This window comes from Bradysia coprophila, unplaced genomic scaffold (genome assembly GCF_014529535.1).
Source record: "Bradysia coprophila strain Holo2 unplaced genomic scaffold, BU_Bcop_v1 contig_350, whole genome shotgun sequence".
Taxonomy (NCBI): domain Eukaryota; kingdom Metazoa; phylum Arthropoda; class Insecta; order Diptera; family Sciaridae; genus Bradysia; species Bradysia coprophila.
This window is the reverse complement of record NW_023503608.1, coordinates 10,925,813-10,943,334: the sequence shown is the minus strand read 5'-3', so window position 1 is coordinate 10,943,334 and position 17,522 is coordinate 10,925,813. Positions and strand designations below refer to the sequence as shown.

Genomic DNA, 17,522 nt, shown 5'->3' with positions numbered 1-17,522 from the left:
ACGAATAAAAGAAGAGTTGGTCGGTAAAGCACACCATTTACACATACCTAAAAGTGGTTTCCTCATTGTGGCTGGAATATCCACTTGAACTTCGTACATGACGTTTGGCTAGACTTTGCGCTGATTTACCAGATTTTCTAGAAGGATAAGATGGTTTCGACTTTCGCGATAAGCTTGACGGGGAATTTTCTGATGACGAAGACGTCTCGTCTTGTGGATCTACATTCAAAATCACTTCGTAACAATTCAAAATATATTAAACAAAATTGCACTTCAAACCTCTCTGTGGTCGATATTTGGCTTGATTAATAGCCCTGGATGATACCTCATTATCTGATTCTGAGCCTAGCGTATCGTATTCTGTAATTGGTATGTGAAGTGTTAGGATTTTCCTCACTTCTGAATCTGTTGAGCCCGGATTGTCTGACTCTAAAATTTGTTTTCGTTTTGTTGAAGATTTAAAATTTTTAATTCGTTTTTTGGTTAGCAATTTTGATTTGGTGCGAATTAGGTCAGTGATAAAAAGCGACAACAAAATGCATGATGTGGTTATTTAAGACGGTTGAACAACATCTTTCATTACCTTGACTTTCCGAATGCGGATCACGCAGACGATTGCCTTTTCGTCGTACTTTTGTGTATTCCGGCTCTTCTCGTTGGTATCCATCTGGTTTCACGTCGTGGTATACGAAGGAGCCGCGCACTGAATGATATGGACCACTGTAAACATTACCGCTATATGAACTTTCGCTGTACGTTTGTTTGTTCAGTTGAAATGTTGCGTATGGACAAATGTCTTCGATGTATTCTGAACGACGATGTGAATGGAACCGTTTTAAAATTCGTTTACACAATGTTAATTGACATACCATTCCCTTCAGCTTTGAAACTGCCCGAATCGTTTGAATTACTGTTCCGATTGCTCTGACAACGGACCGCATGATATTGTTGATCCCGATTTTGTTTGTTTTGTAAATTAGCTAACGATGGTGAATCCGACATGGACGACGATGGTAAACGGTTTTGTGATGAAATTTCTTTAAGTTTAAAGTGTTTAAAATTGTGTTAGGTTTTAGAACAATGCGAACATATGCGGGTTACAGTTATGAAACCATTTTTGCAATAGTTTCTTTTAAAGCACTAAGATTCATAGTTCGTTCCAGATAATTTCCATTCATTCAATTGTTCATTTAACTATGGCTAAGTATACCCTATACAAAAGGTGGGTGAGATTAAACCTGGCAATTAGTAAAACATGTACTAGATTTCAACTCAAAAAAGGCCCATCTAAGGCTTAGGTGCAGATTGGCAACATCTACCCATTTTAAAAAAATCTAACGATAAGCTTTGCAACTTCCTGGAAGTTTTACATTTGAGCTTCATTTTAAAACTATTTAATTGTGGTCTGCTATGCGAAAATTGAGGATCATTAAAACCCTCAAACTGAAAATTTATATAAAACCGAAGAAGTGATAGATCATGTATTAGTCTGCTAGATCAAAGGAAGTCTCAAAGATTCTATAATTATCACATATGACATTTTTGTTATTAGGAAATGCAACCAGTTCACCAACAAACGTAATTATTAAATACAAAAAAGTGGCCGATGTTCGAAATAGTACATTTCATACCTAGGACTAAAAGTCTTTTTTAGCGTGTGAGAAGTTTCTAGACCCGTGGTCCGTGGTGCGAATAGTATTCTTCATATTGGACGGAGAAAAAGTGCGACGAAGTCGCACTTTTCGGGTCCTAGGTATGAAAAATGTTGTACGTAGGAAACTGTTTCAGATTAGATCAGTTTAGTAATGTCTCGTAGGAGTCAAGTGCTTTCTTTAATTAAGGTATAAATATCATTGAACAATTATTATTAGCAATGAAAATGAACTTTCATTTTATTTATAATTCGCTAGACTTATACATGCGGACATGACATATTTCGTCGAAGCTGGTCATCTTCTTTTCTGTACTAGTGTTAAAATATCACGACTTCCTCGCGTATTTCCAACATCGTTTAGGAAAAGCATTGTTCCTGAGTGCGGAATCCTGACATGTGCTGAAAGAGTTTCATAGCTAATTTGATTTCAGAACTCATCTCCCTCCGGTTCATTCGCTAAAAAAAACCTTTCAGCATGCGTTAGGAAAATACGTTTTCTGTTGTCGATACGTGGTATTTTTGAAAAGCATTATTAAATGCAAAGCTCGATAGTCAAAATAATCTCTACATGGAAACAGAAAGATGACTAAGGGAAGATTGACAACTCTGTTAAGGATTGTTGAACGATTGTCATAAACCTATGTTAGAGTACCCCATCCCTGGATTGATATATATGTCAACGCTAAAGAAGAATGTCTTATTATAAACATGCTATGATATCACCTCACAGTTTGAAAGAGTGGCAAAAACCGTTTTCGTTTGAAAATAGAAATATGTATGTCCTAACCAAAGTTATCCCAATAAAGAAAATTGTGTTGCTGTAGAAGCAGGATCTGAAATCCCTTCGACATATACATACAACTCATTTGTAAAGGCCTCCTAAACTGAAATTTTTAGACCCGTACGAAGTACTGGGGTCTTATGCGTTTACGCATACGTCCGTAACACGTCGAATTGGACTCCCTGAGTAAGGGGAAACCTATTGTGGTTGTCTAGAGATGCCAAATCAGTGAAAAAAAAGTCCGTCTGTCCGTCTGTCTGTCTGTCCGTCTGTCCGTCTGCACGATAACTTGAGTAAAACGCATCCGATTTTGAAAATTCTTTTTTTTCCCGTTTGGTAATGTCAGAAGACAGGCTAAGTCCGAAGATGAGTGATTTTGGATCGACCCTTCCCGAGCTGTGGCCCAATAAGTGCTTTACGGTTTTTCGAAGATATCTCCGGACATTCAAACGTTACACTTGTAACTGATACGTCAAAAAAAAGGTATTTACCGATCGACAAAAAAAAAGTTTATGGAAATCGGATGACCGACTCGTGAGTTATCTGGTTATCTGGTGTGAAACAGGCACAGGGCGGCAAGCAGTTTTTGCTTGTAGGTCGGCCACATTTCAACATATTTCGTCTGTTTTAGCTTTATTAGATAGGTATTGAAAAAAAAGTTTTTGAAATTATGTTCTCCGGAGCGTGAGCTAGGTCTCTTGGAGTGAGCTCTTATCTGGCTACTCGGCCGTACAGTGAACGTGGAGTATTTTGTCAATATCTCGAGTAAATTTTGACCAAATTTCATGAATTTTTTTTTGTTTGAAAGGTATTAACGAATGTAAAGCGTCGGTAAAATTTCCGGTCTCCTAACAAAATGGCTGCCGGTGGCCATATTGGATTTTAATAAAAGTGATATATATTGGGAAAAATGGTACTTAGAGTGTTTCTGTTAACATGGAAATAATTTGTTATGTGTGTGGGGAGTTTCAGGCATTCCATATATGGACATCTATATATATATATATATATATCTATATTCACCTATATTGAGCTATATACAGGCATATAGAGCTATATAATAGCATATTCATCTGTGAAATGTTTATTTATAGGAAAATATAGGTAAATATAGCGGTATATAGCTGTTTAAATAGGAATTTATGAAAGTTGACTTCGTACGGGGCTGTCTATATTGCCTCCGGCAATTTATTTGTATATGCTAACAAGGCAAAGAAAGATAATGTAAGTGATTTTAAAGGGCGAATAGCTTTTCAGTAGAGAATGAAGTAAAAGAAATGAAGAGTTTCACAATAAAGGCTTTTGATACGAATAGGTGTTTCGTACGGGTCGGCGTTAGCTATGTTTTATACAAAAATCCAAAAAGCACTTCGGGAATCGCCAGACTTCATACTATGGCCATCCCGGGCTTGCGTACAAAACTACCAAAATAAAATAGCGTTCCGATGAAAATTATATTGTGAGTCTGTTGTTGTTGTCTGTTGAAAAGTATTAACATTCGTCCCCCAGAGTGTAAACAAAACAATCATTATTGGTACAAAACTTTCAGAAAATTAGCATTTTATGAAGCAAAAACTTTGAACTACGCAACAAAATGGGTTATCGTTGTATACAAAAATGTAATGCAGTATATCGGTAGACACTTACTTCTTTTACGTATAATTAGAACTACAGCTATAAGGCCCAGTAAAATAAGAATTGATAAACATATTGGGATGAGAACCTGTAAATAAAAGCACTTAGCCTGAGTGGAAAATGTACAAAACATTTTACCTGTTTACCTTAAAATTTGCATAAAATGAACTTTCTCCCATGTGAGATACAGGATTAGTGTGATCGGAGTTGTATAAAACTATTGAAAATAATTCATTAGTTTGTTTATCCAATACAACTACAGCAGAGAGTTACTTACTTCCCTGAGGTGTTAGAGTTGTGAAATTATAAACTGATGTCGTGAAGCCAGCATTATTGTGGGCAGTAACTTTAAGCTTTATAGGGAAAGAGAAAAAAAAAAGTTTTGTAAACTACGCTGGACAAGCGATTATATTTTGCTCTTGTGTGCAATAAATCGTATGTTAAATGGCAGACAAAAGTTTTCATTTTTTTGATTTGATGAAAATTTAATAGCTTGAAAAATTATGGTGAACAGTTTTGGTCGCCGGAAAAACACTTACCTGATACCTCGTCCCCGGCTGCAAGTCGCCAACCGTAAATATTCGCTCAGTAGGAGCTATATGATTGGCCACCATATTCCATTGTGATCTTGCATATGGTTTACTTTCAATGACAAAATATAAAATTCCACATCCACCGTCACCCCATGAATCCAGCCAACATGTCACACTGGTTGAATTGTTTGTTATCATTTGCGAATGCTTCGGTTGCACAGGTACATTTCCTTTAGTGAACGAATTGACGATGTCGCATGGAAGACCGGTTCCAATTTTATTGTAAGCAGTTATGTACAGCTGATATCGCGTACCGCACCACAGATTGCCCAGTAAATGTGAATTGGTCTTGGAGTCGATCTGCAGCTCCTCCCAGTCACCATTGTCGCGTTTGTAGTTAATCACATAGCCCAATATTAAGCTGCCACCGTTACGATTGTCCAACCATTCCAGTTCCAAACTGTCGGTATATGAATTTACTACGGACAATATTGGTGGATCGGGCGGTACCAGTACGAGCAGTTGGTAAATAATTTCATCTTTTCCCCAAACATTTTCAACCTAAAAGTTAATAAGAGTGAGGATAAAGAAGGTAAAAGTATGCATTGAGGGTATATTATCATCTCGCTACGCTCGTAAGGGAAAATTGGCCCTATGCTGAAAAAATGAACATTTCAAAACTTGGTGCGCGAGATATTATTTCGCAAAGATTTTGATTTTATTGTTGAATGTTTGACTGATGACACAATTCACTATTTGCAAAGGTTCAATTTGTGGAAAATATGACGTCACACTATAGCGATTTGTATATCAACAATTTTGAAAACTCGAAATACAAACAATTTTTTTTTTCGCTCGCTTTAAACTCGTAAAATAAATCAAGTCATCATGCAAAATATCAATACTCTCTCTAGCATCCAAACTCTCTCAAAAAATCGCTTTAGGGGGGAAAATAAGTTTGAGAAACGCTGATTTTTAATATGGCTTCAAAACAACAACAACAACACCAGCGAACAAAGTAGCAGTGATTCATAAACGTATTTACCACCTTAATAATTGTAGTTTGGTTGCTAGGGAGGGTATTGAAAATATCAATTGGAGCGCTCAATGTACATCATTAACCTGTCACATACGACTATTCATCTGTTATCGATACAGAAATAATAACAAGCTCTGGGAAATATGGTCCTTTATGCATGTTAAGAAAATTGAAGTACAAGATTTGAAATTAACAGATTAAAGATACTTAGATCGATGGAAGTAATAGATAAGACCCGATAATAAATACTGGTCATATGCTAGTGGTTATTAATGGACAATGTAGACTTTACAGCATTTTTGGTATCAGGGCCAAAAACAGTAATCACTAACTAGGTCCCACCTTTTGGGCGGGTCATTGTTGAACTTCCGAAGCATCAGTGATACAAATGCCTACATTTAATATATCGATTACTCTAATAGAGTAATACTCTATACATGACAACAAAATTTGACAGAAAAAGTTCTTCAAATAAACCTTCGAAGACCGAATGATCTTTGAGTTCTCATTTTTCTTCCGCAAACTTCCCACTCGAATGAGCTATCTATTATTCTGTTTGATTGCCATTTTGTCAAATTTAATCAGAGTTGATGAGAAGTTTTACGAATGTGGAACGATGAGAGTACTCTTTTCGCTTTGTTTTTAAGTTACATTTCGTAGAAGGATGAATTCCTTTCGAACGAACAAAAACCTTCTCGTTACATTTTGTAAAAGGATGAATTCCCTAGGAACGGAAAAAACGCGTTCTCATTACATTTCGTTGAAGGATGAATTCGCTAGGAACGAGCCGCCTTGGCTTTTTATTTCCAAAATCGACAAAGTGTGAAGGAAAGACATTTTTTTTTTACTTTTTACTGATTTACTGAAGAGGGTCAAGCGACATGTACCACATTTCTATCGGTATTTTATTATTTTTTATCGGTAAAATTGAATTTTTCTATCGGTTGAATATAATATCCCATAAAACTAGGTCCCACCTTTTGGGCGGGTCAGGTCCCTTGACTGACAATTTTTTCAATATATTTTTGACCAATTTCATTGTTGAACTTCCGAAGCATCACTGATAAAAATGCCTACATTTAATATATCGATTACTCTAAACATGACAACGAAATTTGACAGAAAAAGTTCTTCAAATAAACCTTCGAAGACCGAATGATCTTTGAGTTCTGATTTTTCTTATAAATTTGCAGAAAGATTTTCAATCAACCACACAAATCGTAAATAAAATGCGACTCGTGTGATTTACGGCCCTCGCTTCGCTCTGGCCGCAAACTTCCCACTCGTATGAGCTATCTATTATTCTGTTTGATTGCCATTTTGTCGCATTTAATCAGAGTAGATGCGAAGTTTTACAAATATGGAACGATGAGACAACTCTTTCACTTTGGTAAAAAATTTAAAAAAAAAGATAGATGTTCTTCTCTTACAGTTTTGTACAAAAAGGAAGTCCCCCGGTATTTTACAAAACCGTCACTCGTGAATAAAATGTGGATGGTAATAAACGACCGATAAATTAATTATTTTTTTTTCGTTTCTTCACTTTTGTCGATTCAGAAAACGACAAAAGTGAGGGATTGACAAAACGTCTTTAAGTTACATTTCGTAGAAGGATGAATTTCCCTAGGAACGAACAAAACGTCTTTAAGTTACATTTTGTAAAAGGATGAATTCCCTTGGAACGAACAAAACGCCTTCTCGTTACATTTTGTAAAAGGATGAATTCGCTAGGAAATCGACAAAGAGTGAAGCAAAGACACTTTTTTTTTTACTTTTTACTGATTTACTGAAGAGGTGCCAGCGACATGTACCACATTTCTATCGGTATTTTATTATTTTTATCAGTAAAATTGAATTTTTCTATTGGTCGAATATAATATCCCATAAAATTATTACGACTCGTGAGAATTACGGCCCTCGCTTCGCTCTGGCCGCAAACTTTCCACTCGTATGGGAGTTGTAACATATTTTGTTTGATTGTTGGAATAATGAATTTAAAAAAAATATTCAGAAATTTGTTGAGAATGACTTATATCTTATATTGCCTACAAAGAATGATGGTTACATTTAACGTTTTTCATAAAATTTCCTACACTTTTCAATCATAGTGTGCTCATGAAATTTTTCTGCCGTAAGACCTTGAGTAAAAAAACATCTTTCTTTGGTAGTAGACGCATTAAATTTGTTAGTCAACTATCAAGTTGTTAATCAACTATCAAATTTGATAGTCAACTATCAAGTTGTTAGTCAACTATCAAGTTGTTAGTCAATTATCAAATTTGATAGTCAACTATCAAATCTGATAGTCAACTATCAAATTTGATAGTCAACTATCAAGTTGTTAGTCAACTATCAAATTTGATAGTCAATTTTCAAGTCGTTAGTCAACTATCAAATTTGATAGTCAACTATCAAGTTGATAGTCAACTATCAAATTTGATAGTCAACTATCAAATTTGATAGTCAACTATCAAGTTGATAGTCAACTATCAAATTTGATAGTTGACTATAAATTTGATAATTGGCTAGCAGGAGATGTTTACCGGTTCAAAGCTGGACATCGACTGATGGAATTGTTCTTTCCACTTATTAAATAAACTCTATCGAGAACATACTTATACGATTTACACACACTACGCAACCAAATCAAATTTCATCAAAGTAATCTTTTTCGATTGAGGCTATAATCAACAGTGTAAAATCCTGTTTTTCCTGGATAGCTTCCAGATCCTTCGTCCCACATTGCCCATCTTCGAACTTAGCCTCGAGATTTTAATTCCACATATTTAAAAAAAATATTCATCCAAATTGCTTGAGAATTACTCAAGTTATCGTGCCTTCAATGATTTTTTGTCACCCACATTTAACGTTTTTCATACCATTTCATACATTTTCAATCATAGTGAACTTTTTTGTCACCCACATATTTCGGTATTTTCTGGTGTAAGACCCTGACTTTCAGTCAAGGGAATTATTAAGACTCGTGAGAATTACGGCCCTCGCTTCGCTCTGGCCGCAAACCTCGCACTCGTATGGGAGTTGTAACATATTTTGTTTGATAATTGGAGTAATGAATTTAAAAAAAAATTCAAAAATTAGTTGAGAATGACTTATCTTATATTGCCTACAAAAAATGATGGTTACATTTAACGTTTTTCACAAAATTTCCTACACTTTTCAATCATAGTGTGCTCAGGGCATTTTCTGCCGTAAGACATTGAGTAAAAAAAACATCTTTCTTTGGTAGTAGACGCATTAAATTTGTTAGTCAACTATCAAGTTGTTAGTCAACTATCAAATTTGATAGTCAACTATCAAATTTGATAGTCAACTATCAAGTTGTTAGCAGTACACTAACAAGAGATGTTTACCGGTTAGAGGCTGGGCGTGGGCATGTAGTGACGAAATTTTTCTTCCTACTTGTTTCATGCACATTATCGAAAACATACTTATACGATTTACACACACTACGCAACAAAATCAAATTTCATCAAAGTAATCTTTTTTAATTTAGGCTATAATCAACAGTATAAAATCCCGTTTTTCTCGGATACCTTCCAGATCCTTAGTCCCATCTTCGAACTTAGCCTCGGGATTTTAATTCCACGTATTTGAAAAAAAGAATCATCCAAATTGGTTAAAAATTACTCAAGTTATCGTGCCCTCAACGATTTTTTGTTACCCACATTTAACGTTTTTCATAGCATTTCATACTTTTCAATCACAGTGAACCTTTTTGTTACCCACATTTTCGGTATTTTCTGGTGTAAGACCCTGACTTTCAGTCAAGGGAATAAACATTTGAGAAATATTCAAAATTTCTGCTACTTACGGCACAAGTGTAATTTCCACTGTCCAAATACTGGGCATCTTTAACATATAACGTTCCATTTTTAGCGATTGTTTTCCGACTACTTGTTTCCATGGGCTGTCCATCTTGTCGCCAAATTGTAACCGGTGCTGGCACGCCAACCTTTCGGCATGGTAGCACCAAATTCTCTTTCCACGGGGTGATGATATTACGACTGAACGATACAATTCTGGCAGGAACTTTGTTATTTGGAGGAACTGTAATGACCTTCGTCTTTTCACCTTCGCCGATTTTTGTCAGCGCAGTTAGCCAAAATTGATACGTTGCACCGTCCTGGAGTCGTTGTGTTTCGTGTGTATCAGCAAGTGGACCTAACACTCTCTTGTGAATACCTTCGTCACGTCCACCGTCCAACACGGACATGTAAAATGTGTATCCAGACTGAAATATCAAAGTAAATTGGGAACGTGCTCAAGACTGAGAGGTCAAATTTTCTTACAATGTCGCCATTTCGATTTTTCGGCGGCAGCCATGATATAATTACTTTTGCATTCGATGCTGGAATGGCTTTGATGTCTTGCGGTGCCGATGGAACTTGAAGAGTAAATTATTTTAAAATGCGAAACAGAGCTCGGGAAAACCACCCCCTTACCATCTTCGTGTGTTCGACAGAAAAACGGTTTCGTTTTTACTCCGTCACCCATTTTCGTATAAGCTAACACTGTGACACTGTAATTGGTATACTTCTTTAGATTCTCTACAGTAAGATATTGATTGGTTGATTTCACAACATGAGGATCAGTTTCTGAAAATTTTGAAATGGTTTCATTGACATACTGAAAGTCACGTTACACTTTCAATTTTTTACCATAAATTTCATCAGTTGATATATAAGACACTCTGTACCCCTTAATTTTACCATTTTGACCTTCGACAGGAGGAGGTGACCAAGTTATATAAATCGACGTCGAACTAAGTACATCACACTTTGGAGTCTCCGGTGGGTAAGATGGCACTGTAAATAATTTACAATTATTTTCAGCCGATTCTTTTCCGAACTTCATTTCAAATTACCGTCCTCCAATGAGCTAACTAAAATCTCTTTACTCGGTGGACCGCTGCCTTGGCTTGTGTATGCCTGTACCACTATACTATATTGCGTGTATTTATTCAAGTTTTGAAGTAGTGTCTCTCCGCCGAAATGCGACCGTACTTCCACGGTTTTGAAATTAAAGCCCTGAGTGGGACCAACATCGTCAATGCTGGCGGTCATTTGGTAACCCACATAATATCCTAGTAAATTGCCATTCCAGTCTTCTTTGTCAGGGGAATCCCAAATGAGAAAAATTTCAGTTGAACTTTTTGCCTCGCCTCTAACGTTGAGGGGAGGACCAGAAGGCACTGGAAACATTGATTTTATTTAAAATTGTAAGTTCTCTTAGTCTCTCTAATACAAGCGGCTTCAAGAAACATTTTTTCGAAGAAATGAAACCTACCTTCTTCCAACGTAGTTATTTGAACTATTTCCGAAAACTCTGACGAGCCCAGTTTATTTTCAGCAGCCATTCGAATGTGGTATGCCTTTGCAGGATGTAAATTATTAATGTTGACAACAGTTTGCGATCCAGTCACAGATATTCGTTCGGCCGTTTGCCAAGTGTCGGTTATAACCTTATATTGAACATGATATTCTTCGATTGGACTATTTCCAGCGAACGGTTGACTCCACGTCAATTGAAGACTACGTGATTGTTGTGCGTTTATTCGAAGATTTTTCGGCTGTTCGGGAACTTCTTGTACTATCAAATGCATCGACATTTCATCTTGACCGAATGCATTACTAGCCTGGCAAATGTACATGCCGGTATCTTGCCGATACGTGTGTGATATTCCAAGTTCGGAGACCATACCGTCATCCAGCACTTGCTCTCTGATTGTGTATCTAAATGGAAAAGATTTGACATCATTAGACTTATAATATGAATGTAACACTGTCGGTCGGGCTCTCACCGTGTGTCTAATGATTCATCCAGATGCTGTTGAGTGTTTTGAATTTTCCATTTAATATCAATGGGTGTGTCTCCCTGAACATTGCACTGAACGTGCACTTGTTTTCCTTTAGCGACCGATATTTGTTTATTTTTGGTTGAAAAATGAGCAGGTACTGAAACAGTGACGACATTTAGTAACAGAAATTAAAGAGCAACGTTCAATTTACCATTCACTTTGAGAAAAATAACTTTACTGACGCCAGTGCCGATGTTATTTTTAGCCTCGCACAAAAAGTGGCCTTGTGATTCTTTGGAAATTTTCGTAAAATGAATAGAGCCATTCGAATCCAAGGAAACGTTCGGCTCATATAAAAAATCTTTATATTCACCGGGCGACGAACCAATCGCCTTTTTCCATGTCACCGTTGGTTTTGGATACCTCGAGGAATATATTATCATTATTATTACGGCTAACGACCGGTTGATAAGTAAAAAAGCTCATTTAACGAAATATAAAAGGCAGTTAAGAATTACACCCTCGAGACAAAATTAAGTTGAAATTTTATTCAACATGTAACATGATTTTAAAGGTAGGAAATGAGAAGTAAAAAAACTGAATAAAAAATTACAAAATCGTACGACGATATAATGGATTTTCCTTTGTTGCAGTGCAGTGTAAGTTTAAATTTACTTGATTTCTTGTTGAAATGGAAAATCCACCCACACAATACTTAGTCTATCAGGTTTTTTAATAGCATTCAACTAAAGGCATCTCGACTAAATTTTATGTTTTTTGGTGTTCCAATACAATTTCATTTCCGTTTACTCTTACAGACCCTTAGCGTAAATTTATCACGTCTATTACTTCTTTTGATCCAACCAAGTTTTGATAGATTTATGTGATATATATTGTCACGAAGAAGTCGAGGCTTGCCGAGACTGATAGTGACAAGTGTGTACTCTATTTTATCACATAAGCGAAAACGAGGCAACAACATAGAACTGAAGTGTAATTTTTGAATTATTCTTCTAGTTAAGTAATTTTGACAGCCGAACATCGCGCGTATGTGATAGAATCTTTTACCTCATTTCTTTTAACATAATTTCACTATATGACAACACTCAGAGTTTATCGTTTGTCAGCACTGCTGTGGGTGGAACATAAACATCGGGTTTGAACTTATATGGAGAATGAAAGTTTTTATAAAGATCGTGTTCTCGTTGTGAATTTAAATAATTTCAAATAAATTTAAAGCGGTCAATGATACGCTGAAATTATAGCCTACATTCTGGCTATAATTTTAGCGAACCAACGGCTGCTCTTAATTATCTGCACATTCTTCACTTCGTATAAAGTAAGTAAGAATTAAAAATGAGACCGGTTGTGTCACTCTGTGACAAAAAGCGAACTTTTCCCACCTGTTAAAGCTAAATATAGACAATAGACGCCCACCAGTGTACGCTTTATCGGTTTTTAGACCCATATTTACAATTTTAATTTTGACTAAAAATATTTACCCGTCTGCCTGGCAGTGAACGGATACATCCTGTCCAGCTTGCGCACTTGAATCCTAAGAATTTATTTTATTGGATTAAGTAAAGTTTAAAAATATTTAAAAAAAAAAGATTTTCAAAAGAAACTGAAAATTCAAAAAACAAAACAAAGTCGATGGAAAAATGAAAACAAAACTCAAACCTTAGGCTGAAGCAACCACTTCGGTGGTACATTTACTGTCACTGGAACTGTGAATCGTTCTGTTCCAGCCACATTACTGGCGATACAGGTATAATTACCCGAGTGTTCCGACGAAATGTGCTCAACCACTAAGACAGCCGAATATTCGTCTAATCGTCGTATTACTTCGTTGCTAAATAATTATGGAATTAGCTCGAAACTTCATCAACACTATCCAAAATTTTACCCAGTTCCAATCAGCGGTTTTCCATTTCGTTCCCAGCGAAATGTTACCGGCAAATCACCCTCCAGAATTTGGCACGAAATAGCTGCTCTCATACCTTCTTTTAACATATTTGTCATCGACTGTATAGGCATAATTTTTGGTGGCACTAAAAAGGAGACGAGGTGGACGATGTTAACAAAGAAGTCTTGCTGAAAAATTTTCGTTTTTGTTGTACCTAACACTTGGATTTCCACATTCCGTCTAGCCGTTTGCTTTTGTTTATTGCTGGCCATGCATGTGTATGTACCTAAATTTATTTTCTTCAGTTGACTGATACATAACATGACTTCATGATGGTAATCTAAATACTATACAACAAAACTCTGGGAGGTATTTATCTTCTATAGCCTAAACATTATCAAAAGGATAATTCACTAAAATAACAATCTACGTTCTTCCGCCAAATGTACTCATTCACGTCAGTTTAATGGATACACTCCGCAAGAGATACCCAAATAAAAATGCGGAAACGTACACCTTTCCAAAGTGTCCCCGATCTATATACCGAAGTCACGGCAGAGTAAAATAAACCAGGCAGGAGCCGTTCATTTTCGAAACGTCAAATAAGGGACATAATACACTGTATGAAAATGAACTCAAATGAACACTGACATAAATTGAAAAATTTTATTCGCAAAAAATATAGGACTAGATTATTCAGGTCCCTAATCAAACCAGCGCTCCTGCCTGGTTAACTTTACTCTGTCGTGCAGAAATACAACCGCGGTTGCACTGATGAATGATACATTTCAGAACGATTGTTTCACAGTGCAACAAACTGAAATTTGAAAATGTTAGAAATAGAATTCTGTTTTCTCTTTCCCACTGTACAAATGCCAAGGATACAAAGATTGCCTTCTACGAATTCTATTCGATAGATTCATAACGGATGCAATTGACACGAACGCCATGCTCTCACGATCGATATCGTTCTCTTATTTCTCGATAATGATATTCATTACTACTTCCCCGACATACAAGTCTCCGAGCACCAGCGTACCACAGATGAGACGAAGTAATGTCGTATTTGTATGATTACAATGGGCTGGATGATGATTCATCATTGATGAACTGCGCGAACATAATCACGTCAAATGGAGAGCCACTTCAGCTCGAACTGGAGAGACTTTCGATGCGTTTATATCCCTGGGTAAATATCCAAATGACTTCAAGATAATATCCTATCAGCCGAACAGTCAATTTGAAATTTTTAACAGTTTAAAGGCCGAAAAAGCCATTTATATCAGTTTACGTAAATTTGTTGTGCAGAATGTGAATTATCATTGAAACTTCTTATTGTGTTAAGCGTCGAACGCAGGTAATTATTCCACTCGAACTTATTGACCAGTAACATCTTCCCATTTCAATGAAAAACTTTACACTTTCAGGACGACACCGCCCCAATGATACCAACTTTGTTGCTACCACTGAGAATTCCGACGAAGAACCGCCTGATTCTTCGAATCCACCAAAACCAGCAGAGGATCAGTAACGAATGAAGCCATCGAAGCAGACATATATGGTCAATTGTCGAATCGAATTAACCACCAGTGACATCTTCCCATTTCAATGAAAAATTTTACACTTTCAGGCCGACACCGACCCAACGATAACAACTTTGATGCTATCACTGATAATTCCTAAACCACATTTTCGAATCCACCGAAACCAATCATCTGTTATCGATCACGACGATAAAAATAAGGACAAGATCTGGGTAATATGGTCATTTTGTATTGTAAAATGGATGTTAAAAAATTGAAGTACAAGATTTGAAATCAACCGATTAAAAATACTTTGATCAATGGAAATATAGACCCGATAATAATACTGGTCATATACTGGTCGTCTGTAACAGGTTAATTATGATTTATAGAGTTACGTACTGACTTGAAAACATTTTCTCATTGACACATTAACAGCAGACACCCTCTTCTTTAATATTTGAAATATTTAATTGACTGACAACATCATCGTGTACAGCCATATTGACCTACCTGCATCTTCAAGTCTCTGTAGCTGCTCTATCACTAAGGTTCCGTTGTTGTAAGCTCGTTGTCTTCGATTAATTGGTAGGGTTTGCCCATCTGTACAATAACGAATGTAAGGATAAGTTGTGGAAATACTTTACATTGCAACAACGAACAAAGTTTTCACAAAAGAAAACTTTTAACGGTGTTCAAAATGGATGGATAAATCCTTTAAAAGTTACAGAAATCACACGTCCATTCGATTAGAATCGAATTCGCACGTTTGCGTTAGTATTCACAGAAGATACAAACTCACCTCTTTCCCAATGAACTTTATCTATCGGATAACCGGCGACAGGACACTTCACTATTAAATCTCTGCCCGACACACCAGTTATTTTTGGCATTTCACGGATGAATGGAAGCCCGTAGATATTGACTTTGGCACTGTGAGACACCCTGTAAACACATTGACATTCATTTCCATTATTCAAATATATGTTAAAATTCAATGATAAAGAAAAGCAGAAAAATATAAAACGAAAAAATAGAAAATATAAAACACATGTTCAGCTCTAGCATTTGTATTTGGCAACCAAAACTTTTATTTTTCTTTCCTGAATAATTTATACATCAAACTGGAACAGTGGAAAAATTCAAAGAATTTCTCGAGATGCTGAGCTTTCGAAGTTGTTAGGGGGAAAAAATAGTGAAGAAAAAGCGGCACTTACTTGCCCACACCATTTGTTCCGATGCATGAATATTCGCCACCATCCTCTTCTTTAACATTCGAAACATTTACGTGACTGATAACATCATCGTGCACAGTCACATATTGACCTACCAGAAATCTTGAATTATCGGGAATCTGTGTATAAATTAAATATTTATTTGGGTTGGATGGATGAACATGATTTTTGTTTTAAAATTTTAAATTATAGGATTAGTTATGGATAGCTACTTACGGGAAATCCGTCCAATGTCCATGTGAATTGAGGTGGTGGATTGCCTGCATTTTTTTATAGTAATTTAGAGTGATTTAATTTTAGCGATAAATCGATGGAAGAAAAAAATAATTTTAAAAATTAAACAATTTTTACCAGTGGCAACACATTTTAAGGATACGGTTGGTCCTGGCTGTAGAGTCTGTTCAGAAAACCAGTAAACCAATTCTGGAGACGCATCTATAATGACAAATGAAAATTTAACAGCGTTAATAGACAGCGTTCCGCAACGTGATGCGAATTACCTCCTAATTGAAGCTCAGCCGTAGATTGAATCTGTTCCCATTCGTTTGTAACAAAACATTGATACATCCCTTGATCTTCTTTCTGTACCCTTTTAATAAATAATCTAGGCGGATCGGTGGATATCTGAATGTTAATAGTATTGGGTTTCATTTTAATAATCCGAATTCACGCAGAGCGAATGTGTAGAGGTTAATAATAGGAAAAATAAAAAACAATTAACACAATATGCAAATTTGCTTGAATTTCCAATTTCAAATCAATATTGAACTGATATGTACACTGAATTTAATTGGGTAGGGAATGTAAAATAAATCTCTGCCGAGAATTAAATACCAACCTCGATACGACTGTCACGCAAAATGGGTTTTCCATCATGCAGCCAATTAATGTCATGCACGGGATGGCCAGATATAATACACTGAAACTGAGCATCTTTATCAACATCTACTGTTTGTACCTGAGGTTGTAAATGGGCTGTTAATGGTGCTGGAAATATAATACAAAAAAGAGTATCAAGAAAAATGTTGGATGGGGATGGTATTGTAACAAGTATTATGTCACATTATACGAAAGCTTTTTCAATATTAAAAAAATGGAAGAATAATGAAAGAATTTTCCTCGAATTACACGAGCTAATGGAGTCGTCATTTATGAAATCATAATGGTAAATAAGTAGCATTCAGCAGCGGAATACTGAATAAAAACTTATAGTAAAAATTTCAGATTTATTTTATATTCAAAGTTGTTCGATGCTGCTATTTGAATCTTTTACAATCCGTAAGCGCGTGACGGCACCATTAAATCTATCTGTTGTTTTTAGTTATTTGCGTATTCACTTCGTTCGGGCTACAACCCGCAAAATTGCCTAAAATCTACCGTCCACAACAGATACGTATA

The 17,522-nt window shown here is 36.0% G+C and overlaps 1 protein-coding gene across 3 annotated transcripts in view; it reads right to left on the bottom strand.

The window, feature by feature from the left end:
- The window catches only part of LOC119080972 (Down syndrome cell adhesion molecule-like protein Dscam2), a 58,576-nt gene that overhangs the window by 3,407 nt on the left and 37,647 nt on the right, over nucleotides 1-17,522 (bottom strand). Inside the window, exons 10-36 of one of the 3 annotated variants that reach the window (XM_037189613.1) lie at nucleotides 16,963-17,111; nucleotides 16,625-16,748; nucleotides 16,476-16,559; nucleotides 16,341-16,384; nucleotides 16,107-16,243; nucleotides 15,692-15,834; nucleotides 15,403-15,492; nucleotides 13,581-13,652; nucleotides 13,367-13,511; nucleotides 13,141-13,312; nucleotides 12,963-13,015; nucleotides 11,672-11,883; nucleotides 11,464-11,617; nucleotides 10,950-11,395; nucleotides 10,528-10,854; nucleotides 10,322-10,468; nucleotides 10,106-10,258; nucleotides 9,953-10,047; nucleotides 9,475-9,894; nucleotides 4,610-5,164; nucleotides 4,348-4,423; nucleotides 4,217-4,287; nucleotides 4,083-4,158; nucleotides 870-1,037; nucleotides 584-808; nucleotides 280-429; nucleotides 48-219 (exon numbers count right to left, since the gene is read on the bottom strand). In XM_037189613.1, the coding sequence (XP_037045508.1) occupies nucleotides 48-219; nucleotides 280-429; nucleotides 584-808; nucleotides 870-1,037; nucleotides 4,083-4,158; nucleotides 4,217-4,287; nucleotides 4,348-4,423; nucleotides 4,610-5,164; nucleotides 9,475-9,894; nucleotides 9,953-10,047; nucleotides 10,106-10,258; nucleotides 10,322-10,468; nucleotides 10,528-10,854; nucleotides 10,950-11,395; nucleotides 11,464-11,617; nucleotides 11,672-11,883; nucleotides 12,963-13,015; nucleotides 13,141-13,312; nucleotides 13,367-13,511; nucleotides 13,581-13,652; nucleotides 15,403-15,492; nucleotides 15,692-15,834; nucleotides 16,107-16,243; nucleotides 16,341-16,384; nucleotides 16,476-16,559; nucleotides 16,625-16,748; nucleotides 16,963-17,111 (4,660 nt within the window). Of the gene's footprint in view, nucleotides 1-37; nucleotides 220-279; nucleotides 430-583; nucleotides 809-869; nucleotides 1,038-4,082; nucleotides 4,159-4,216; nucleotides 4,288-4,347; nucleotides 4,424-4,609; nucleotides 5,165-9,474; nucleotides 9,895-9,952; nucleotides 10,048-10,105; nucleotides 10,259-10,321; nucleotides 10,469-10,527; nucleotides 10,855-10,949; nucleotides 11,396-11,463; nucleotides 11,618-11,671; nucleotides 11,884-12,962; nucleotides 13,016-13,140; nucleotides 13,313-13,366; nucleotides 13,512-13,580; nucleotides 13,653-15,402; nucleotides 15,493-15,691; nucleotides 15,835-16,106; nucleotides 16,244-16,340; nucleotides 16,385-16,475; nucleotides 16,560-16,624; nucleotides 16,749-16,962; nucleotides 17,112-17,522 lie in introns of those variants that run through there. The other 2 variants (XM_037189614.1, XM_037189615.1) reach the window with 2 other exon arrangements.